The 25,551-nt window shown below is 50.3% G+C and overlaps 1 protein-coding gene across 12 annotated transcripts in view; it reads right to left on the bottom strand.

Moving 5' to 3' along the window:
* Positions 1 to 25,551, bottom strand: part of LOC119971578 (AP-2 complex subunit alpha-2-like) — a 527,190-nt gene that overhangs the window by 113,826 nt on the left and 387,813 nt on the right. For 8 of the 12 annotated variants that reach the window (XM_038807337.1, XM_038807343.1, XM_038807342.1 and 5 more), the window contains one exon: positions 6,755 to 6,844. The exons of the other annotated variants lie outside the window; for them this stretch is intronic. In XM_038807337.1, coding sequence (XP_038663265.1) covers positions 6,755 to 6,844 — 90 coding nt within the window. The remainder of the gene's footprint in view (positions 1 to 6,754; positions 6,845 to 25,551) is intronic. 12 annotated transcript variants of the gene reach the window in all.

Here is a 25,551-nt window from a genome sequence, read left to right as displayed (position 1 = left end):
TAGTTACCGGGGTTATCTCTACTCCCCTTCTTGAACAAAGGGACCACATTTGCTATCCTCCAGTCCTCTGGCACTATTCCTGTAGCCTAATTAATGTATATTGTTAAAAGTTGTGCTCCCAGCCCTGACCCCTGAGGCATACTAGTCGCCGGCAGCCATCCTGAAAAAGACCCCTTTATCCCCACTCCCTGCCTTCTGCCAGTCAGCCAATTCTCAATCCATACCAGGATCTTACCCTTAACACCATGGGCTCTTAACTTATTTAACAGTCTCCTATGCGGCACCTTGTCAAAGACCTTCTGGAAATCAAAGTAAATCACGTCCACTGGTTTTCCTTTGTCTAACTTCCTTGTTACTTCCTCAAAGAACTCTAACAGGTTTGTCAGGCAGGACCTCCCCTTGATGAAGCCATGCTGACTCAGTCCTATTTTATCATGCACTTCCAAGTACTCCGCGTTTTCATCTTTAATAATGGACTCTAAAATCTTACCAATGACCGAAGTGAGGCTAACCCTCCTCGACAGATTCCATCCTCCACGACCAATACCATACTCCGCATCCTCACCCTCCTGTGCATATACCATCCTCCCGCCATACCCTACTCATCATACAACATCCTCCTCGGCACAGACCATCCTCCTCGACACAGACCATCCTCTTCCCCCACCCCCACCTCGGCACATACCATTCTCCCTGCCCACCTCCTCGGCAGATACCATTCTGCCCACCCACACACTCTTCGGCAAATACCATCCTCCACTTCCTCATCGTTTTGCGTGTCGGCCATTCCCCGCCCCCGCCCTACTCGGCAGATGCAATCTTCTCAGACCACACTCCTCGGCAGATACCATCCTACCCGCCCACATAATCTTCAGCAGATACCACCCTCCCCGCCCATCTCCACCTCGACATATACCATCCTCCCCATCCTCACCCACCTTGGCAGATACCGTCCTCTTGACCGACACCACTGTCGCCAGATACCATCTTACCTACCCACACCCTCCTTGGCAGATACTATCGTGCCAGCCCACACCCTCCTCAGCAGATACCATCCCTAACACCCACTCCCTTGCCAACACGTATCGTCCTCCCCACCCACTCCCGCCTCGGCAGATACCATCCTCCCTGCCCACACCGTCGTTGCCAGTTACCATCTTACCTGCCGACATCCTCCCTGGCATATGCCATCCTTCCTGACCCCACCCTCCTCGGCAGATACCATGCTGCCTGCCCACACCCTCTTTTGCAGATACCATCATCCTCACCGACAGCCTCCTGGGCAGATACCATCCTCCACGCCAACAGCCCCTGGGCAGATACCATCCTGCCCACTCACAACTGCCTGGACAGACACTATTCTGCTCGCCCACACCCTCCTTGGCAGATACTATCTTCTTGGTCCATGCCCTCCTTGGCAGATACCATCCTTCTTGACCACATCCTCCTCAGCAGATACCATTTTTCTCATCCACATCTTCCTCAGCAAATATCATCCTCCCTGCTGACACCCTCCTCGGCAAATACCATCTTCTGTATGCTAACCTTCCTGTGCATACACCATCCTCCTGCCTACACCCTAGTCAGCATATGATATCCTCCCATCCCACACTCTCCTCTGGAGATACCATACTCTCCGCCTACACCCTCCTCAACCCATACCATCCTCTCCACCCAGACCTTCCTCGGCAATTAGCATCTTCCCAGCCGACACCCTTCTCAACAGAAACCATGCTACCTGCCAACTCCCTCCTCGGCACATACCATCCTCCCTACCCACACACTCCCCGGTAGATACCATCCTGTCGCCACCCCCGCCTCGGAAGATACCATCCTCCCCGCCCATACCTGCCTTAGCAGAAACCATTCCTCCCGACTGCATCCTCCTCGGCAGATATCATCCTCCCCCGCCCACACTCTCATCATCAAATACCATCCTCCTCGCTCAGACCCACTTGGCAGACACCATCCACCTCACCCACACCATCATCGACAGATACCATCCTCTCTGTTCACATCTCCTTAGCAGATATCTTCCTGTCTGTCCGCATACTCCTTGGCATATACTATCCACACCGCCCACACGCTCGCGGCAGATACCATCCTCCCCGCCCACATCCTCCTTGGCAAAGAACATCCTGCCGACCACACCCTTGCCCACATCCTCCTGGGCAGATACCATCTTCCTTGCCTTATTGAGTTTTTTGAGAAGGTGACCAAACAGGTGGATGAGGGTAAAGCGGTTGATGTGGTGTATATGGATTTCAGTAAGGCGTTTGATAAGGTTCCCTATGGTAGGCTATTGCAGAAAATACGGAAGTATGGGATTGAAGGTGATTTAGCGGTTTGGTTCAGTAATTGGCTAGCTGAAAGAAGACAGAGGGTGGTGGTTGATGGCAAATGTTCATCCTGGAGTTCAGTTACTAGTGGTGTACCGCAAGGATCTGTTTTGGGGCCACTGCTGTTTGTCATTTTTATAAATGACCTGGAAGAGGGTGTAGAAGGATGGGTTAGTAAATTTGCAGATGACACGAAGGTCGGTGGAGTTGTGGATAGTGCTGAAGGATGTTATAGGATACAGAGGGACATAGATAAGCTGCAGAGCTGGGCTGAGAGGTGGCAGATGGAGTTTAATGCGGAAAAGTGTGAGGTGGTTCACTTTGGAAGGAGTAACAGGAATGCAGAGTACTGGGCTAATGGCAAGATTCTTGGTAGTGTAGATGAACAGAGAGATCTCGGCATCCAGGTACATAAATCCCTGAAAGTTGCCACCCAGGTTAATAGGGATGTTAAGAAGGCATATGGTAGGGCAGCACGGTGGCCTAGTGGTTAGCACAACCGCCTCACGGCGCTGAGGTCCCAGGTTTGATCCCGGCTCTGGGTCACTGTCCGTGTGGAGTTTGCACATTCTCCCCGTGTCTGCGTGGGTTTCGCCCCCACAACCCAAAAATGTGCTGAGTAGGTGGATTGGCCATGCTAAATTGACCCTTAATTGGAAAAAATAATTGGGTAATTAAATTTATTTAAAATTTTTTTTAAAAAGAAGGCATATGGTGTGCTAGCCTTTATCAGTAGGGGGATTGAGTTTCGGAGCCACGAGGTCATGCTGCAGCTGTACAAAACTCTGGTGCGGCCGCACCTGGAATACTGCGTGCAGTTCTGGTCACCACATTATAGGAAGGATGTGGAAGCTTTGGAAAGGGTTCAGAGGAGATTTACTAGGATGTTGCCTGGTATGGAGGGAAGGTCTTACGAGGAAAGGCTCAGGGAATTGAGGTTGTTTCCGTTAGAGAGGAGAAGGCTAAGAGGTGACTTAATAGAGACATATAAGATAGTCAGAGGGTTAGATAGGGTGGACAGTGAGAGTCTTTTTCCTCGGATGGTGATGACCAACACGAGGGGACATAGCTTTAAATTGAGGGGTGATAGATATAGGACAGATGTCAGAGGCAGTTTCTTTACTCAGAGAGTAGTAGGGGTGTGGAACGCCCGGCCTGCAACAGTAGTAGACTCGCCAAATTTAAGGGCATTTAAGTGGTCACTGGATAGACATATGGATGAAAATGGAATAGTGTAGGTCAGATAGGCTTCAGATGGTTTCACGGGTCGGCGCAACATCGAGGGCCGAAGGGCCCGTACTGCGCTGTAATGTTCTATGTTCTATGTTGCCAACACGCATCCTGGGAAGATGCCATCCGGCCTGGTCACACCCACCTGGGCAGATACAATCCTGCCTGCTCACCCCTCCTTGGTAGAAATCATTCTGCCCTCCCACACAATCCTCAATAGATAACATCAGCCCGGTCCACACCCTGTTTAGCACAGGGGCTGTTTAGCACAGGGCTAAATCGCTGGCTTTGAAAGCAGACCTAGCAAGCACGGTTCGATTCCCGTAACAGCCTCCCTGAATAGCCGCCGGAATGTGGTGACTAGAGGCTTTTCACAGTAACAGGTCCTGCCTGACCACACCCTCCTCGGCTGATACCACACTTACCCAGAAACCATCCTACTTCCCACATCCTCCTTGGCAGGTACTATCCTCCCCACCGACATCCTCCTTCACAGATATAATCCTCCCTGCCAACTCCCACCTCAGCCGATACCATCGTCCCCGCGGAAGCCCTCGTCAACACATCTCCACCCACCGCCCAGACACTCCGCGACAGCAGCCATCCTACTTCCCACACCCTCCTCGGCAGATACCATCTTCCCAGCCCACACTCTCCTCCCTGATCACATCCTTCTCGGCAGATACCACCGTCCCAGCCCACACCCTCCTCGGCACAGGCCATCCTTGCCCACAGCCACCGCGCATATACCATTCTCCCTGCCCATACTCTACACGGCACATACCATCCTTTCCACCCACACCCTGCTCGGAACATGTCATCCTCCCCATCCACACCCTCCTCGGCAGATACCGTTCTCCTCACCAACACCCTCCTCTACAAATTCCACCCTCACCACTCACACCCTCCTCAGCAAATACCATCCTCCGCGTACTCATCTTCCTGTGTATATACTATTCTCCTCGGCCACACCCGACTCGGCATATGATACCCTCACAGCCCACACCCTTCTAGGCAGATACCATTCTCCCCGCCTTGGGACATACCATCCTCCCTGCCTCGGGACATACCAACCACCCCGCCTCAGGACATACCATCCTCCCCGCCCACACCATCATTTACAGATACCATTACAGTTTCCATCCTCCGTGCCAAAACCTCCTTGGCAGATACCATCCATTTTTAAAATAAATTTAGAGTACCCAATTAATTTTTTCCAATAAAGGGGAAAATTAGCGTGGCCAATCCACCTAAATGCACATCTTTGGATTGTGGGGGCGAAACCCTTGCAAACACGGGGAAAATGTGCAAACTCCAGACGGACAGTGACCCAGATCCGTGATTGAACCTGAGACCTCGGCGCCATGAGGCAGCAATGCTATCCACTGCAGCACCGTGCTGCGACAGGTACCATCCTGCTCGCTCACACACTCCACATCCTCATCAGCAGATACTATCCTCCCCACCCACATCCTCCTTAGCATATACCATTCTGCCCAGCCCCATCATCCTCAGCGGATACCATTCTACCTGCCAACACCCTCGTTGGCAGATACCATCCCCCCTCACCGACACCCACCTGGGCAAGTACCATCCTCCTCGCCGATGCAATCCTCGGCAGTTACCATCCTGCCCGCTGACATCTTCCTGGGCAGATAGCATCCCGCCCGCCCACACCCTTCTTGGCAGGTGCCATCCTCTCGATCCACATCCTCCTCGGCAGATACCATCTTCCCAGACTACACACCTCTTGGCAATACCATCCACCCTGGCCACACTACCCTCAGCAGATACAACCCTGCCCGCCCACATCTTCTCAGCATGTACCATCTTCACAGCCCACACCCTCCCTGGCACATACCATCCTTCCTGTCCAGAGGCACCTCGGCAGACTCAATCCTCCAGCTCACATCCTCCTTGCCAGTTTCCATTCTCTCAACTCACACTCTCCTGAACAGGTAGCATTCACCCTGCCCACACCTTCCTCGGCAGATACCATCCTCATCGCATATACTCTCCTCAGCAGATACCATCCTCTGCGTCCTCACCATCCTGCGCATATGCCATCCTCCCGCCTTCATCCTACTCGGCATATGATAACCTCCCCACCCTCATCCTCCTCGGCAGATGCCATTCTCCCCGCCCACAATCTCATCGGCAGATACATTCCTGCCCCCCTCCCCCACCACACCTCCGTGACAGGTACCATCCTCTCCACCCACACCCTCCTCTGCATTTAGTATCCTGCCCACCCACATCCTCCTTGGAAGATACCATCCTACCCGCCGCCGCACTCCTCGGCAGATACCATCTTCCCTGCCGACACCATCCCCAACACTTACCAGCCTGTCCATCCACACCCTCCTTGGCAGATAGTATTCTTCCTGATCATATCCGCCTCGACAGATACCATCCTATCCACACACACCCTCCTTGGCACAGACCATCCTCCTCACCCACACCCACCTCGGCATATAGCATCCTCCCTGCCTACACTCTACTTGGCACATACCATCCCCCCCCACACCCACACCCTCCTCGGCAGATACTATCCTCCCTGGCCACATCCTCCTCGGTTGTATCATCCTATCCGCCCAGACCCTCATCAACACAATACCCATCCACCCCAAACACAACATCCTGGGCAGATACCATCCTCTCTGCCCATACACTTCTGTATATCTCAATCTGCATGCATGTGTCTCAAATTTGGCCAGACATCTCCTGCTGCAGACACGATGGACCTAATGGACTTCTTCTGTGCTGTAACAGTTCTGTAATTCTGCGAAACAATGTCAAATAATCTGAAGCTAACTATTGGGAGTATAATCTTTATTAGTGTCACAAGTAGACTGACATTAACACTGCAATGAAATACTGTGAAATCGCTTAGTCGCCAATTCCGGCGCCTGCGGGAGAATTCAGTCTGTCCAATTCACCTAACAAGCATGTCTTTCAGGACTTGTGGTATGAAACCGGAGCATCCAGCAGAAACCCATGCAGACACGGGGAGAATGTGCAGACTCCGCACAGTGACCCAAGTCGGGAATCAAACCTGGGTCCCTGGCGCTGTTAGGCAAGTGATAACCACTGTACTACCATGCCGCTTGTGTATGGAATAGAAATTGATTAACAAAACATTTCATTAGAACAGCTTTCAAAAACATTTTTCAGGAAAAGGATATGAGCTAGAAGGTTTCCGGGATAGATAACCGCTGTGGTAAAACCAATGAATTTGGAAGAAGTCTTGTTACCATAAAAAAGGTACATTCGACCTGCAAACAGTAACAGATGTTTCATTAGCAAACAAAAATTATTCAATATCCCCATTAAACACGTACAAGTTAGAAGAGGGTTACCACTTTTCTGAACTTGTTTCTGGGATCAACATCATTGTCAAAATGTACATGTTTTCAGAAACCCAGATATTTCCATGTCATTCGGCAATCTGTACAGTTTAAAATAGGGACAGGCTGACAAATGCAAGAAGGCCAGATTTCAAAAGGGAGCACTGATTTGTAATGCAGGGTACTGATTAGTTTGTATGTTGATTATTATTGTTGAATATACGTTGAATAAAGATTATTATTATTGTGATTTGTTGCCATGGCAAATGCAAAGAATTCTTGCTCTTCGGTCTTCTGATTAATACAAAATTTTATTCAAAATATTCTTTTATGTGGTAACTTTTATATTGTAAATATGTCAGATGTCAAGTGTGATTGGGCACAACATGTTAAACATAAGAACATAAGAACTAGGAGCAGGAATAGGCCATCTGGCCCCTCGAGCCTGCTCCGCCATTCAATTAGATCATGGCTGATCTTTTGTGGACTCAGCTCCACTTTCCGGCCCGAACACCATAACCCTTAATCCCTTTATTCTTCAAAAAACTATCTATCTTTACCTTAAAAACATGTAATGAAGGAGCCTCAACTGCTTCACTGGGCAAGGAATTCCATAGATTCACAACCCTTTGGGTGAAGATGTTCCTCCTAAACTCAGTCCTAAATCTACTTCCCCTTATTTTGAGGCTATGTCCCCTAGTTCTGCTGTCACCCGCCAGTGGAAACAACCTGCCCGCATCTATCCTATCTATTCCCTTCATAATTTTAAATGTTTCTATAAGAACCCCCCTCATCCTTCTAAATTCCAACCAGTACAGTCCCAGTCTACTCAACCTCTCCTCATAATCCAACCCCTTCAGCTCTGGGATTAACCTAGTGAATCTCCTCTGCACACCCTCCAGCGCCAGTACGTCCTTTCTCAAGTAAGGAGACCAAAACTGAACACAATACTCCAGGTGTGGCCGCACTAACACCTTATACAATTGCAACATAACCTCCCTAGTCTTAAACTCCATCCCTCTAGCAATGAAGGACAAAATTCCATTTGCCTTCTTAATCACCTGTTGCACTTGTAAACCAACCTTCTGTGACTCATGCACTAGCACACCCAAGTCTCTCTGAACAGCGGCATGCTTTAATATTTTATCGTTTAAATAATAATCCCGTTTGCTGTTATTCCTACCAAAATGGATAACCTCACATTTGTCAACATTGTATTCCATCTGCCAGACCCGAGCCCATTCACTTAACCTATCCAAATCCCTCTGCAGACTTCCAGTATCCTCTGCACTTTTCGCTTTACCACTCATCTTAGTGTCATCTGCAAACCTGGACACATTGCCCTTGGTCCCCAACTCTAAATCATCTATGTAAATTGTGAACAATTGTGGGCCCAACACGGATCCCTGAGGGACACCACTAGCTACTAATTGCCAACCAGAGAAACACCCATTTATCCCAACTCTTTGCTTTCTATTAATTAACCAATCCTCTATCCATGCTACTACTTTACCCTTAATGCCATGCATCTTTATCTTATGCAGCAACCTTTTGTGTGGCACCTTGTCAAAGGCTTTCTGGAAATCCAGATATACCACATCCATCGGCTCCCCGTTATCTACTGCACTGGTAATGTCCTCAAAAAATTCCACTAAATTAGTTAGGCATGATCTGCCTTTTACGAACCCATCCTGCGTCTGCCCAATGGGACAATCTCTATCCAGATGTCTCGCAATTTCTTCCTTGATGATAGATTCCAGCATCTTCCCTATTACCGAAGTTAAGCTCACTGGCCTATAATTTCCTGCTTTCTGCCTACCTCCTTTTTTAAACAGTGGCGTCACGTTTTCTAATTTCCAATCCACCGGGACCACCCCAGAGTCTAGTGAATTTCGGTAAATTATCACTAGTGCATCTGCAATTTCCCTAGCCATCTCTTTTAGCACTCTGGGATGCATTCCATCAGGGCCAGGAGACTTGTCTACCTTTCGCCCCATTAGCTTGCCCATCACTCCCTCCTTAGTGATAACAATCCTCTCAAGGTCCTCACCTGTCATAGCCTCATTTCTATCAGTCGCTGGCATGTTATTTGTGTCTTCCACTGTGAAGACCGACCCAAAAAACCTGTTCAGTTCCTCAGCCATTTCCTCATTTCCCATTATTAAAACTCCCTTCTCATCCTCTAAAGGACCAATATTTACCTTAGCCACTCTTTTTTGTCTTATATATTTGTAAAAACTTTTACTGTCTGTTTTTATATTCGGAGCAAGTTTACTCTCATACTCTATCTTACTCTTCTTTATAGCTTTTTTAGTAGCTTTCTGTTGCCCCCTAAAGATTTCCCAGTCCTCTAATCTCCCAGCAATCTTTGCCACTTTATATGCGTTTACCTTCAATTTGATACTCTCCCTTATTTCCTTAGATATCCACGGTCGATTTTCCCTCTTTCTTCCGTCCTTCCTTTTTGTTGGTATAAACCTTTGCTGAGCACTGTGAAAAATCGCTTGGAAGGTTCTCCACTGTTCCTCAACTGTTCCACCATAAAGTCTTAGCTCCCAATCTACCTTAGCTAGTTCTTCTCTCATCCCCTTGTAATCTCCTTTGTTTAAACACAAAACACTAGTATTTGATTTTACTTTCTCACCCTCCATCTGTATTTTAAATTCCACCATATTGTGATCGCTCCTTCCGAGAGGATCCCTAACTATGAGATCATGAATCAATCCTGTCTCATTACACAGGACAAGATCTAGGACCGCTTGTTCCCTCGTAGGTTCCATTACATACTGTTCCAGGAAACTATCGCGGATACATTCTATAAACTCCTCCTCAAGGTTGCCTTGACCGACCTGGTTAAACCAATCGACATGTAGATTAAAATCCCCCATGATAACTGCTGTACCATTTCTACATCCATCAGTTATTTCTTTGTTTATTGCCTGCCCCACCATATCGTTACTATTTGGTGGCCGATAGACTACTCCTATCAGTGACTTTTTCGCCTTACTATTCCTGATTTCCACCCAAATGGATTCAACCTTATCCTCCATAGCACCGATGTCATCCCTTACTATTGCCCGGATGTCATCCTTAAATAACAGAGCAACACCACCTCCCTTACCATCCACTCTGTCCTTCCAAATAGTTTGATACTCTCGGATATTTAACTCCCAGTCGTGACCATCCTTTAACCATGTTTCAGTAATGGCTACTAAATCATAGTCATTTACGATGATTTGTGCCATCAACTCATTTACTTTATTCCGAATACTACAAGCATTCAGGTAAAGTACACTTATGTTGGTTTTTTTACCTCTGTTTTGAATCTTAACATCTCCAGTTTTATTCCTTTTGTTATTACTGGGCCTATTCACTGTGCTCCCCTCAGTCACTGTACCTTGTACTGTCGTCCTTTTAGATTTCTGACTATGTCTTCTCTGCCTTGCACTTTTCCCCTTACTTCCTTTTGTTTCTGTCCCTGTTTTACTACCTTCCAACTTCCTGCATCGGTTCCCATCCCCCGCCACATTAGTTTAAACCCTCCCCAACAGCTCTAGAAAACACCCCCCCTAGGACATCGGTTCCAGTCCTGCCCAAGTGCAGACCGTCCGGTTTGTACTGGTCCCACCTCCCCAGAACTGGTTCCAATGCCCCAGGAATTTGAATCCCTCCCTCTTGCACCATCTCTCGAGCCACGCATTCATCCTATCTATCCTGACATTCCTACTCTGACTAGCTCGTGGCACTGGTAGCAATCCTGAGATTACTACCTTTGAGGTCCTACTTTTTAGTTTAACTCCTAACTCCCTGAATTCCGCTTGTAGGACCTCATCCCGTTTTTTACCTATATCGTTGGTGCCTATGTGCACCACAACAGCTGGCTGTTCACCCTCCCCCCCCCAGAATGTCCTGCAGCCGCTCCGAGACATCCTTGACCCTTGCACCAGGGAGGCAACATACCATCCTGGAGTCTCCATTGCGTCCACAGAACCGCCTGTCTATTCCCCTTACGATCGAGTCCCCTATCACTATAGCCCTGCCATTTTTCTTCCTGCCCTGCTTTGCAGCAGAGCCAGCCACGGTGCCATGAACCTGGCTGCTGCTGCCTTCCCCTGGTGAGCCATCTCCCTCAACAGTATCCAAAGCAGTATATCTGTTTTGCAGGGAGATGTCCGCAGGGGACACCTGCACTGCCTTCCTACTCTTGCTCTTTCTTTTGGTCACCCATTTTCTATCTCCCTCAGTAACCTTCACCTGCGGTGTGACCAACTCGCTAAACGTGCTATACACGACCTCCTCAGCATCGCGGATGCTCCAAAGTGAGTCCATCCGCAGCTCCAGAGCCGTCAAGCGGTCTAACAAGAGCTGCAACTGAACACACTTCTTGCACGTGAAGGAGCCAGGGACAGTGGACGTGTCCCTGAGCTCCCACATCGCACAAGAGGAGCATGACACGGGTCTGGGATCTCCTGCCATGTCTTAAACCCTTGGTAAACTTAAACAACTAGAATGTCAAAATAAAAATAAATAAATTAGACAATGAAAAGAAAAAGAGAGACTACTTACCAGTCACTTACCAGGGTAAAAAAAAGCACCTCCTTACACTCTGCACCCAATTACCTCACTGCACCAAATTACCAAGTTTCAATCCCCCACTCTGGATGAGTCTCACTCCGGATGAGTCTCCTGGAAAAGTGCTCGCTTACTGTGTGCGCTGTCTGTCTGTCTTTTATACAGACCTCAGCTAACCGATGACTCAAAAAATACCTTAACTTCAAAGAGGTGATTGACATATAACTGCCTCTCAGCAATTAGGGTGTGGGCAGCTTCAACCAATCAGACACTAAGCTCCACACTGCACTTTTAACTGAAAAACAGCAGAAGAACAGCGAACCAGGAATTATACTACCAATTTAATAATCAGAATTATTACAGCGTAGGAGGTTGCCATTTATGCCATTGTGTATGCACTGTGTAAGGATCCTTCTGTTTATTCCCTTTATCCCCTTTCTTTTATTTTGACCAATACATTTTTTATCAATGGATGTTTAATGGACCTGCGACTTTAAGTCACGCAGCCTGTAAAAACCCTGTACATTTACCAGCTGCGCTGGTGAAAACTGATTGATCGCAGACTGGCCGGCATCAGTGAGGAGTTGGTTTGATTGACTGGCTGGTGGCCAATAAATTGGCCAAAAAAGGCTGTGCTCTGCATGGAACCAGGTGATGATTGGATCTGATCTCACAGATATGTTTTACAGAGTCCCAAAGCTTGAGTTTGGTTTCAGGCAGCCGATGAAGAAGTCCAACTAATTATCTCCAAAAAGATCCAGCTAATTCTCTCCAGAAGGCCACGGTGAGGGCTGACTCTCTTCCAGCAAGTCTGGTGTCACAACACCCTGGGCAGAAAGTGCTTTATTTCCAGCATTGGATTGAAAATGGACTAGGATTCAATATCTGTTCCCAATCAGCAAGTATAAATCAGAACAACCTTCATCTGATGTAGCCAGAAACTCATAACAATCCAACTGGAATCAATCGGAGTGAATGCATTGATAAAATAATTTAAAATGTTCAATTTAAAGCATCCCGTATAAGTGGAACATTTTCTCCCTTCCTTCTACCATCAATTGTGCCTCCTCAAACTGGAAGCCCATGAGGCAACCATTAAAGAGCTGGAGAAAGCAGCAACAGACATGAGCGACCGGGTCACGGCCCTGGAGAGGGAAGTGGCGAGACTGGGCGCAACACAGGGGAGCCTGAAGGGCAGGGTAGAAGACCAGGAAAACAGCTCGAGAAGGCAAAATGTTAGGATAGTGGGCCTGCCAGAGGGGACTGAGGGTAGAAACCCCACAGCATACGTGACTGCAATGCTGGGCGACTTAGTGGGGAGGAACGCTTTCCCCACCCCACCGGATTTGGACAGAGCACATCGGTCGCTGCGCCCGAAGCCCAAGGCAGGGGAACAACCGAGAGCAGTCATAGCCAAACTGCACCTGTACCGGGATAGGGAGACAATCCTGCGCTGGGCCAAGGAAAATAGAGCCTGCAAATGGGAAGGGCACACCATCCGAATTTATGAAGATCTTGGAGTGGATATATCTAAGAAACGGGCTGAGTTTAACAGAGCGAAAGCAGCTCTCTACAGGAGCAAAGTGCGTTTTGGTATGCTGTACCCAGCGAAACTCTGGGTCACATACCAAAACAAGGAATATTTCTTTACAGCCCCTGCTGAGGCGAATAGGTTCGTCGAGGAGCACGGGCTGGAAAAACACCAGAGGAGGTAGGGACGAGGGGCCCCTGGCAAGGAGCAACGACACACCAACGGGTAGGATGGGGGAAGAGCGGGCAGAAAACCGTAGAGGCCAGGTAGAGGAGAAGCGAGACAACAACCTCCGAGAGGGGAGCCACCGTACTAGCAGGAAGCTAGCGCCGGGGGCACGCAACAAAGCAGGGCCGCAGCGCACCCCCAACAGGGGGGAAGGCGCCAGGCAGGAGAGGGGGGGGATCACCCATCAAAGTCGGGAGAGCAAACGGGGACAGGAATAGGGGATAGAGGGGCAAAGGAGGGGTATACAGGGGAGGAGGGTAGAGGGAGAGACCAGGGGGGGGGGGGGGGGGGGGGGGGCACACAGGGAGCGAGAGACCAGGGGTGGGAAAGGTAGGGACAAAGGGACAAAAGAGGCCAGAAAAGGAACAGGGCTACAAAGTATCACAACCAAGGGCTCGGAACAAGGAACCGCTGCAAGCACCCACCCAGTACGGTCTGTGGGCAAAGGGGCCCCCCAGAGTGCAGGGGACTACCCGCGTGGCGGACACACAGTGGACGGCCATGGCGGGTGCCCCCAGGATAAGGGGAAACCCCGGAGCGCAGAGACCCGAACGCATGGGGAGAGCAGTGGTAGCGGCCATCCTGGATGGCCCCCTAACAAAGGGAAACCCCGGAGGGCAGGGGCTCGTCCACCAGACAAACATGGTTAATCCCACAGGAACGAGGGGGCAGAAGCCCCCCACCAGAATATTCACCTGGAACGTAAGGGGACTTAACGGCCCAGTGAAGAGATCTAGAGTCCTCACCCACCTCAGAAACATGAGGGCCGACATAGTCTTCCTCCAAGAGACGCATCTGAGGGAGCAGGACCAACTGCGGGTAAGAAAGGGCTGGGTGGGACAAACCTACCATTCCTGCTATGGGACAAGGGCCAGGGGGGGTGGCGATACTGATCGGCAAGAGGACAATGTTTAGGGCGACAAAGACGGTTACAGACCCAGGGGGGGCGGTATGTCATGGTCAGCGGGGCCCTGGATGGGGCGCCGGTAGTCCTAGTCAACGTGTACGCGCCCAACTGGGATGACACGAGCTTCATCAAAAAGACCATGGCAGAAATCCCGGACTTCAACTGTGTACAGGATCCAAAGACGGACAGATCAAACCCCAAAACGGGGAAAACCTCAAGCATGGCAAGGGAACTTGTCACTTTATGGAGCAGATGGGAGCTGTGGACTCCTGGAGGTTTGCCCACCCGGGGGAGAAAGAATTCTCCTTCTTCTCCCCAGTACACAACGTGTTCACCAGAATTGACTTCGTTGTGGTGGGGAAAACGGTGCTTCCAGGGATAGACAAATTGGAATACTCCGCAATTGTGATATCAGACCACGCCCCACACTACATGGACATGCGGCTGGAGACGGGAAGGGCCCAGCGCCCCACATGGAGGTTGGACGGTGCCTTACTAGCTGACAAGGCCTTCAGCGAAAGGATAGTGCGAGCCATAGCGGAGTACACGGAGAACAACCAAAACGGGGAGGTATCATCCTCCACGTTCTGGGAAGCGCTTAAGGCCGTACTAAGAGGGGAAATCATTGCCTTCAAAGCACAAAGAGATAGGGAGGAAAGGGTGGCTAGGCAGAAGCTGGTCGACTCCATACTGGAGGTAGACCGTAAATACTCCGAGGCCCCGACCATAGAGCTCCTGGCGGAGAGAAAAGAACTACAAAGGAACTTTGACCTGCTCTCCACCAGGAAAGCAGTGCACCAACTCCGCCAGGCGCGCGGGACCCTGTACGAACACGGAGACAAAGCCAGCCGCCTGTTGGCACACCAGCTGAGAAAGCAGGCAGCCACCAGATAAATTGCGCAAATCAGGGGTACCAGAGGCACATTGGAAACAGAACCAGAGAGGATTAACTAAACCTTCAAGGCCTTCTACCAAGAGCTGTACACCTCAGAGCCCCCAACGGGGAAGGCTGGGATGAACCGGTTCCTTGATGGACTGGACATACCAGTCGTGGGAGAGGGCAGGAAACGGGACCTGGAAGCACCACGAGCACTGGGAGAGATTATGGACAGCATTAGCTCCATGCAGACGGGGAAGGCGCCGGGACAGGACGGATTCCCGGCGGACTTCTACAAAAAATGCGAGACAGCGCTGGCCCCGCACCTGCGGGAGATGTTCACAGACTCGCTAGCTAGGGGCACACTGCCACCCACGTTAGCACAGGCCTCAATCTCGCTGATACCTAAGAAAGACAAAGACCCAACGGAATGTGGGGGTCACACAGACCCATATCTCTGCTGAACGCAGACGCCAAAATACTGGCCAAAATCCTAGCCAAAAGGCTAGAAGACTGTGTACCTGAGGTGGTCACAGAGGACCAGACTGGCTTCGTCAAAGGTAGACAGCTTACTGCGAACATCAGGCGCCTGCTGAACGTGATAATGACCCCCTCCGGGGAGAGAACACAAGAGGTGATCGTCTCCCTGGACGCAGAAAAGGCCTTCGACAGAGTCGAATGGAAATACCTCATAGAGGTACTGGAGCGGTTCGGGCTTGGAACAGGGTTCACCTCTTGGGTGAAGCTCCTATACAACGCTCCCATGGCGAGTGTACGGACCAACGATACCAACTCCCAATACTTCCAGCTGCACAGGGGCACCAGACAAGGATGCCCACATTCCCCGCTGCTGTTCGCACTAGCAATCGAACCGCAAGCAAACACGCTCGGGGCAGCAAACAATTGGAGGGGGATCCGAAGGGGAGGTAGAGAGCACAGAGTCTCACTCTATGCGGATGATCTGCTCCTCTATATCTCGGACCCACAAAGCAGCATGGACGGAATCATGGCGCTCCTGAAAGAGTTTGGAGCCTTCTCGGGCTACAAACTCAACATGAGCAAAAGTGAGATCTTCCCAGTACACCCGCAAAGGGGGGGTGGGGTGGGGGGGGGGGGGGGTGGGGGGGGGGGGGGGGGCAGCACTAACGGGGCTGCCGTTCAAACACGCCCGACACAAATTCCGCTACCTGGGGATCCAAATAGCCCATGACTGGAAAAGGATCCACAAATGGAACCTCACCAGCCTGAAGTTAAAAAGGACCTGCAAAGATGGAACACACTCCCACTCTCCCTCGCGGGGAGAGTCCAGACGATCAAAATGAACGTACTGCCCAGGTTCCTCTTCCTGTTTAGATCCATTCCGATCTACATCCCCAAGGCCTTTTTCAAAGCGCTGGACAAACTTATCATGGCATTCGTATGGGGGGGGTAAAAATGCTAGGATCCCAAAGAAGGTCCTACAAAAAACAAAATCCAGGGGGGGGCTAGCCCTCCCGAATCTACAATTCTACCACTGGGCGGCACAGTCGAGCGAGTAAGGGGATGGATCCAGGAGCCAGAAGCCGAGTGGGTGCGTGCGTAGGAAGCCTCCTGCATGGGGACCTCCCTCCGGGCCCTCGCCACGGCAGCACTCCCATCCCCACCCAAAAAACACTCCAGCAGCCCAATGGTGACAGCCACCCTCCAATCCTGGAACCAACTGCGGCAGCAATTTGGCCTGACCAAAATGTCGGACCAGGCTCCCATCTGCAACAACCATAGGTTCACACCAGCACTGACTGACGCCACCTTCAAAAGGTGGAGGCAGGACGGGGGACACTGACAGTCAGGGACCTATACACGGACGACAGGATCGCAACACTGGGCGAACTGACAGAGAAATTTCAGCTAGCTGGGGGGAACGAGCTACGGTACCTGCAGCTCAAAAACTTCCTACGAAAGGAGACAAGGACGTACCCACAACCGCCACGACAGACACTACTGGAAGACCTACTGGACGCAAGTATCCTAGAGAAAGGGAACTGTAGCGACATGTATGACCGACTGGTAGAAAGGGACGACACCGTACTGGACGCAACAAGAAGGAAATGGGAGGACGACCTGGGGATGGAGATAGGGTGGGGACTCTGGAGCGAAGCACTGCATAGGGTCAACTCCACCTCCACGTGCGCAAGGCTCAGCCTGACACAACTAAAAGTGGTACATAGAGCCCACTTAACGAGAAACCGTATGAGTAGGTTCTTCCCGGAGGTGGAGGACAGATGTGAACGGTGCCAAAGAGGCCCGGCCAACCACACCCACATGTTCTGGTCTTGCCCCAGACTTGTGGAGTACTGGACAGCCTTCTTCGAGGCTATGTCCAAAGTGGTGGGGGTGAGGGTGGAGCCATGCCCGATTGTGGCGGTCTTCGGGGTTTCAGACCAGCCAGATCTATTCCTGGGGAGGAGGGCGGACGCCCTTGCCTTTGCCTCCCTGATCGCCCGCCATAGAATCCTGTTTGGCTGGCGGTCAGCAGCACTGCCCAGAGCTGCAGACTGGCTGTCCGACCTCTCGGAATCTCTCCAAATGGAGAAAATCAAATTCGCCATCCGAGGGTCGGACGACGGCTTCCACAGAACGTGGGAGCCATTCATGCAATTGTTCCGGGACCTGTTTGTGGCCAACGAACAAGAGGAAGAATAGTCGGGCGGCCAAGAATCAGGGGAGAATGGATGGGAATCGGGGGAAGGTTGCCGGAGGGGGGGGGGGCTATGGGTTCGTTATGGGGGTTTACCAAACTGTAAATAAATGCCAATAAACATGTGCCTCGGCCATATTGGGGAATGTAAAATATGTATGCCGGCTAAAGGGGGGAGGCCACAGTTATTATTACGAAGATGCTTACCTGTAAATATATATGTTAATTTTTGCGTGTTCTTTTTTTTTCTTCTCTCTCTCTAACAATTTGTAATTTGTTCAATATAAAACATGAAAACTGAATAAAAAACATTTATAAAAAAAATTGTGCCTCCTCTAGGCCTAAAGTTGACTAGCCATGACTCCTACCAGTTGAATTTCTAACCTTCAGAGTCTTGTGTTCTCATTAAAAAGCACTAATACTGGCCACCACAGAACTGCACAAAGCGTCTTTACATATCTAAAGAAGAACACTGGCCATTAGAGATGCTGGGCAGGATTCTCCGTCGGCCGACGTCACAATCGGGAAACATGATTGGGTGTAGAGCTCGTCGCCAGTCAAAACTCGAGGTTGGTGCAGGCTGCTCAATGGAATGCCATGTTCCGGTGCCTCAACAGTAGCGTGGATGCATTTTACGCCACATGTACTGTAAACACCATTGGCATATCTATAACGGGCCTGTCCCAGTATTCTCCCGGGTTCCCGTGATGCTCTGCCACCACCAGGAGGAATAACATGTGGCTTTAAAAATTGGGAAACAAGCGTAATGGCTGCTGAGGGAGGGAGTGTAGGCAGGTCATGTTCCCAGAGGCCCGATTGTGGACTGTCAGTCCTGACAATTGGCACATCTGGCTGGGGGGAGTGCATGGTTCTCAGGGCCGGGGAGTGGTAGGGGATCGGCCATGGTGTTGGAGTGACCCCCAGGACAGGGATGTGCAGGCACGGACCACCATTTCTGTGGCTTGCAAGTTAGCCACCTTTACTGTGCACCCAACTGATCGCCCAACGTGGGCTGTGGTGGCGCAGAGCGACACTGGCCATATGGGTGCCCCCCCCCCCCAAATCCTCCCTTCACTACATCAACCCCTCCCACCCACAACTGGGCACCACCTACTGGCAGGGCACCACATGACCCACCCAAGGGAAACATCCATGGTAGCCCCTGTATCAGGTAGGGGCCATGGAGCTTACCGCTGGCATGGGAAGAGTCAGCCAACGGTACCACTGCTGGCAGAGACAGGTGCTGGGCGAGGGCAGAGTGGCAGTGGGAATGGTGAGTGGGTGTGAAGATTGGGGAGGAAGAGAGAAGGACTTCAGGGGGCAGGGACCGCAGTGCAGGCCAGAGCATTTGTGTAGCTCATCGCAGCTGGTTCGGCATGGGCATATGCATCATGTTAACATGTTTACCTTTCACCTCCTGCAGACAATGTATTTCGGAATCTAGCCAGAATGGTTGCCATCTGCCTTGCTGCTGCAGCACTGGGGATGCACTGAGGCTGTACAAACAGGAGCTGCTCAGAGAGGACCTTGCAGCAGTGGGTCAGAGGAACAGGAGCCAGAAGGTACGGATGAAGAGCTGGCACCCTACATGCCGAGGAAGAGTTGGGAAGGAGGCCATGGAGGCGAACCCTGCTGCCCAGGTATCCGCATTAGGCCTTGTGTGTACCAGCAGTGCCTGTCCTACAAGGCCCTATATGCATGATCGGCAGAATATATCAGCTTCAGTGTGGACTGAGCCCACCAGGATGCCTGGGCAGAAGGGTTCATACCCATTGCGGGATACCCAAGGTCCAGGGGGTGATCGACGGGACTGGTCTCACTATGAGCACCGGTGCACGAGGGGGTGGACTTCATGAACTGAAAGGGGTTCCACTCCATGAACTGGTGTGATCACGAGATGGTATGTGATCACGAGATGCAGATCACGCACGTCTGCAGCTAATACCCAGGCAGCATACGCAACGCTGCCACTCATGTATTACCCGGCTGTGTCTGCATCTCCAGCATCGACGAGACGGCCTTTCCAGAAGCCTGAGATCCGTCTGGACGGCAGCTAGTCCCTGGATTCAGGCAGCACTCTGACCGTCCGCCCCCTCGGGGTTTCGTACCCCCACCTGATGTACTGCTGTATGTGTATGGTGCACTCCAGATAGAGCCCCAATAGTCTCTTCACTAAATTGCCCAATGGAGGTGAGTATCTCTGGGATGGTGGAGGGTGTGGGAGACAGCTGTGATGGAAAGTCAGCATTGTCCACGGACTGGTGCTCTGGGGTGTCATGGACTGGCGTCTGGGGCACACATTGCTGTCCAGTGCCATCTTGTCACTGGATGTGTCCTGGGGTTGTGGTCAAAGATGGGGGACACCAGAAGGGCCTGCCTCATCACCAGATGATCCTGCAAGACATAACGCATGATTGAATCGTGGGTTGGGTGGGGAGGTGGAGTGTTGTGGGGAGGTGGGGTGGTGTCAGTGAGGTCGGGTGGTGCCAGGGAAGTGGGGTGCTGGAGTTGGTGAGGTGTTGGGGAGGTGTGGTGATGTGGGGGTGGTGTGGGGTTTGTGCAACGCGCACCATAGGGACACCACAACTAAGCGGGTGCTCACTTGGCTCTCCGATGCCGACCTCCGCCTCGGTGACTGCCCTCTCTCTGGGCCCACCGACCAGGTCCAGCAGGGAGGGGGGCGAGGGGTGCTGTTTTAGGTCGTTGGACGGGGCAGCCCGGGGTTGGGGGGGTGGGGAGGGGGAGGGGCAGCTGCTGTCCTATGTGAACAGGGCACCCGACCATGGTGGGCGGTATTGGCATGTGGTACAGGGTGGGGTGCGAGTAGACTGTCGGCATGTGGGGTTTAGTCGCCCTCCGGGTGGGGTGGGAGTTGGTGTAGAGTGATGTTTACTCACCCTGGCCGCTCTAAGAGGGTCATTCAGCTTTTTCCGGCACTGCTAGGCGATCCTTACAGTGCGACCCACAGTGCTCTGCCACCTGCACGCAGGCCTGGTGTACGACGGCGAGTCACAGCCTTTTTTCCACCCAGGGAACAAGATGCCCGGCCTCTCCTCCACGCCGTCCAGCAAGGTCTCAAGTTCCGCATCTGAAAATTGGGGTGCCTCTCTTCGGGTGCCATCTTGTTGGCTGGAATGAGTGTGTGGGAGGATTGGGTGCTCACATGCGATTGTAGCTTGTGAGCCTCTCGAGTGCCAATCCCGACCTTGGCGAATCGGACAGCGGTTTTCTTTGGAATTGCTCTAGTTCTACGTGACGCCAGTGCTAGCCCATTAACGGATCCTGAATTGCTCCGGGACTAAGCGCTGCTTCCATGGTCATAGAACACTACCGATTTAGTCCTGCCATTAGCACTTAGTGTCTGAAAGAGATAATCCAACCCGCTGTATCTCCAAGGACAAAGGGAACCCTGACTCCTATTAAAGACCTCTAGATTCCAGACCTGGGAAAAATACCCTTTGTCCAATTCGCAGAATGGTAAGAGGTATGCCACGTGACCTCCCCAAGTGCTAGAACCTGTGATATTGCCTTGTGGACCTGAACCTGGGCAGTAACTGTTTGTCTTCCAAAGAAAAACAGTACTCCATTGCTGTCTACCATCTTACCATCAAGCAGGTAGCAACAGAAAGAGCTCCGTAAAGGAAAATTGCCAGGCCCTCATATACACTGTAAGCTACTGAAACATTGGCACTTTTGCCTTCAAGGCTAACTGAACTCGACATGCCTTCTCCCGTCGTGGAAGTCCTCACTTCTGGAAGGGCGAATCACCCTGCAACCGACTACCATTTAAAGAAACACGCCATTAGACTTTTGTTTCTCGGCTGTCTCATGTAAAGCCATGGCTCATATTTTTGTTGAGGTCATGCCCTGAACCACTTTCATTTCTTTATCCCTCTTTTAATGTACGAGTGCAAAAAGGGAGGACGTTGCAAAACCCCTTTTCTCCATTTTGTGTGCATATTTTTCTAATCTTGGGTTTGCTGCATGAGTTATTCATAGAGGATTGGAACACTCCAAATTTAAGGGTTGGGATGAATACGCCACCACTTATAAAAGGGAAAATCAAAAATCAGAAACGGAGGGGGTTATGTGAGGTGAACGTGGGAGCAGTTGTATCTTCGCAAGCTTCAGCTCTGTTCGTCTTTTAATACTTCATTTGATCCTGGTGCACATTTCATATTTGTTTTTTCTTGGGCTATATGGCTTGCGCTATGTCTCTGGAAGTCCCTGACCGGTGCTTTTGCAAGAAAAAGCCAAGATAAAATGCTAAAATCCTTGTTAGTTCGTGGCAGTCAGAGTGGGCTGGGGTGGGGTGGTCTTGGCTTGCAGTGATACAGTCGCTGCTGAGCAGGCTCTTGCCTTTGCAATGGTGGGCTCATCTGGATGATGGTCGACATCGAAGATGTTTTCTTGGCTAAGGATCTTTGCTCTGTGGTGCAAGTCGTTAGAGTTCATTTTGAAAAATTGCAGGGTACTTACATAAGAGCAATAGAGGTGCATGAGAGGGTTCTTACACTCAAAAGAGCACTTTCTGGTTGGGGGCTGCCTTTGTGTTGTCGAGATCCTGCTACAGGGTGTCGCCTATCCTGACGAGTTCAGAAGATGGGGAGTGGACAGGGTGTGCCCCTGAGCCTGGTCTTGGTGAGGGTTGGGAGGGGTGTTCCCAATTGAGTTTGGAAATTGGCTACCATGGCTTGATAATCTTGATTTGGAGGTTGGGTGTATCAAATTCGATGGAGTCTGCTGTCTTTGAGGCCAGGGGTCAATTGGGCCCACCAATCACAGAATCCCTACAGTGCAGGAGGCCATTTGGCTCATTGAGTCTTCACCGATCATCTGAAACGACATCCTACCTGGATTCCTGACACTGTGACGCAGCAATGCTAACAACTGTGCCACCAAGCCGCCCTGTCTCATCCAATTCTCAATGCTTGTTGTGAGGTGTTAGAGGTGGCCGAATCATGATTCGATTTGATAATTTCCTCTGGCCGGCGTAGAGGCTGTGGACTACCTGGGTATCGGAGAGTTGGCATGGTGGTAGTGATGTTGTGTCATGTTTTGATCGCTGCAATCCTTGAGAGATCCGGAAGGATGATTGTTGATCCTGCCTTATCCTTTGCCTTCATTTGCAACATGGACAATGTCTTTATCCTGCAATTTACCCTGCAGTTCTTCTATAATCCTGAATGTTACTCCCTGTTGATCATGTTGTTGATTATTTGTTGCCCTCTTTTTTCTTGCAGGGGAGTGTAAAATGTGAGCGTGAATACCTGTGTCATTGATTATCCTGCTCTACCAAAATCATATTGAAGTAATTATGGGAAGTGTGATTTCTGCACAGTTTTACTCCTCCTGGTTACGAGGAGTGTGAGTGGAGTCGGGGCAGGGTAAAGTGGGTATATAAGGTTGGTAGGGTTCAGTCATCACTGAGATTGAGGATTACCCCCCCAGTTACAACTAATCAGTTTCGGGTTTTACTTTTGGATTTTAAAAAAATGTATGTTATTTAAATTTAAGAATCCGAATATTTATCCTTCGTTGGCGTGGCGAGAGTTTGCATCCTGGAGAGGACTGGGTTCCTTTTGACTCCTCCTTGAGTCTGAGTTTTTCTTTTCCTCTGCTTAAGTCTCTCGCCTTGAGCAATCAGAACATGATGAATAGGCACTGATAATTGTGGTTGGTTTGTTGAGGAGGGCAGCACGGTCATACAATACTGGCACTGTTACCTCACAGCGCCAGGGAACTAGATTCAATTCCGGCCTTGGGTGACTCTGAGTGGAGTTAGGACTTTCTCCCCGTGTTTGCATCGTTTTCCTCCAGGTGCTCCGGTTTCCTCCCACAGTCCAAAGATGCGTAGGTTAGGGGGATTGGCCATTTTAAATTGCCTCTGAATGTCCAAAGATGTGCAGGTTAAATGGTGTTATGTGGTTATGGGGATAGGGTGGTGGAGTGAGGCGAGGTAGTGTGCTCTTTCAGAGGGTCGGTGCAGACTCGATGGGATGAATGGCCTATTTCTGCACTGTAGCAATTCTATGGAGGTTGCTTTGGGTATCCTTTCTGCAACAGTGGTCACTTGGAACCAGGCGGGACAATCCTTCCTTGGGGTTTTTCTTCTGAACGAAAGGTTTGTCTCTGAATGAACAGAGGACATTCTGAAGGGGGAGGGTGAACAGCTAGAGGTTGTAGTACACATAGGTACTAATGACAGAGGCAGGAAGAATGATGAGGTCCTGCAGAAGGAGTTCAGGGAGTTCGGCAGGACCTCTAGGGTAGTAACCACAGGATTACTTCCTGTGCCACGTGCCAGCGAGGCTAGAAATAGGAGGATAGTGCAACTAAATACGTGGCTAAGCTGGTGGTGTATAGACATAGAACAACATAGAACAGTGCAGCACAGAACAGGCCCTTCGGCCCTCGATGTTGTGCCGAGCATTGTCCGAAACCAAGATCAAGCTATCCCACTCCCTGTCATTCTGGTGTGCTCCATGTGCCTATCCAATAACCGCTTGAAAGTTCCTAAAGTGTCCGACTCCACTATCACAGCAGGCAGTCCATTCCACACCCTAACCACTCTCTGAGTAAAGAACCTTCCTCGGACATCCCTCCTATATCTCCCACCCTGAACCTTATAGTTATGTCCCCTTGTAACAGCTACATCCACCCGAGGAAATAGTCTCTGAACGTCCACTCTATCTATCCCCCTCATCATCTTATAAACCTCTATTAAGTCGCCTCTCATCCTCCTCCGCTCCAAAGAGAAAAACCCTAGCTCCCTCAACCTTTCCTCATAAGACCTACCCTCCAATCCAGGCAGCATCCTGGTAAATCTCCTTTGCACCATTTCCAATGCTTCCACATCCTTCCTATAATGAGGTGACCAGAACTGCACACAATACTCCAAATGTGGTCTCACCAGGGTCATGTATAGTTGCAGCAGAATACCACGGGTCTTAAACTCAAGTTAATAAACGCTAACACACCATAAGCCTTCTGCACGGCTCTATCCACTTGAATGGCAACCTTCAGAGATCTGTGGACGTGAACCCCAAGATCTCTCTGTTCCTCCACATTCCTCAGAACCCTGCCGTTGACCCTGTAATCCGCATTCAAATTTTTTCTACCAAAATGAATCACCTCGCACTTATCAGGGTTAAACTCCATCTGCCATTTTTCGGCCCAGCTCTGCATCCTATCAGTGTCTCTTTGCAGCCTACAACAGCCCTCCACCTCATCCACTACTCCACCAATCTTGGTGTCATCAGCAAATTCACTGACATACCCTTCAGCCCCCTCCTCCAAGTCATTGATAAAAATCACAAATAGCAGAGGACCCAGCACTGATCCCTGTGGTACACAGCTGGTAACTGGTCTCCAGTCTGCAAATTTTCCATCCACCACCACCCTTTATCTTCTATGTGAGAGCCAGTTACTTATCCAATTGGCCAAATTTCCCTCTATCCCACAGCTCCTTACGTTCTTCATGAGCCAACCATGGGGAACATTATCAAACGCCTTACTAAAATCCATGTATACGACATCAACTGCTCTACCTTCATCTACACACTTAGTTACCTCCTCAAAGAATTCAATCAAATTTGTGAGGCAAGACTTACCCTTCACGAATCCATGTTGACTATCCTGAATTAAGCTGCATCTTTCCAAATTGTCATAAATCCTATCCTTCAGGACCTTTTCCATTAACTTACCGACCACCGAATTAAGACTAACTGGCCTATAATTACCAGGATCATTCCTATTCCCTTTCTTGAACAGAGGAACAACATTCGCCACTCTCCAGTCCTTTGTCACTATCCATGTGGACAGTGAGGACCCAAAGATCAAA

The sequence above is a fragment of the Scyliorhinus canicula genome, chromosome 9, assembly GCF_902713615.1.
Source record: "Scyliorhinus canicula chromosome 9, sScyCan1.1, whole genome shotgun sequence".
NCBI lineage: Eukaryota > Metazoa > Chordata > Chondrichthyes > Carcharhiniformes > Scyliorhinidae > Scyliorhinus > Scyliorhinus canicula.
The sequence above is the reverse complement of the archived record's forward strand: the minus strand, read 5'-3'. Positions and strand labels throughout refer to the sequence as shown.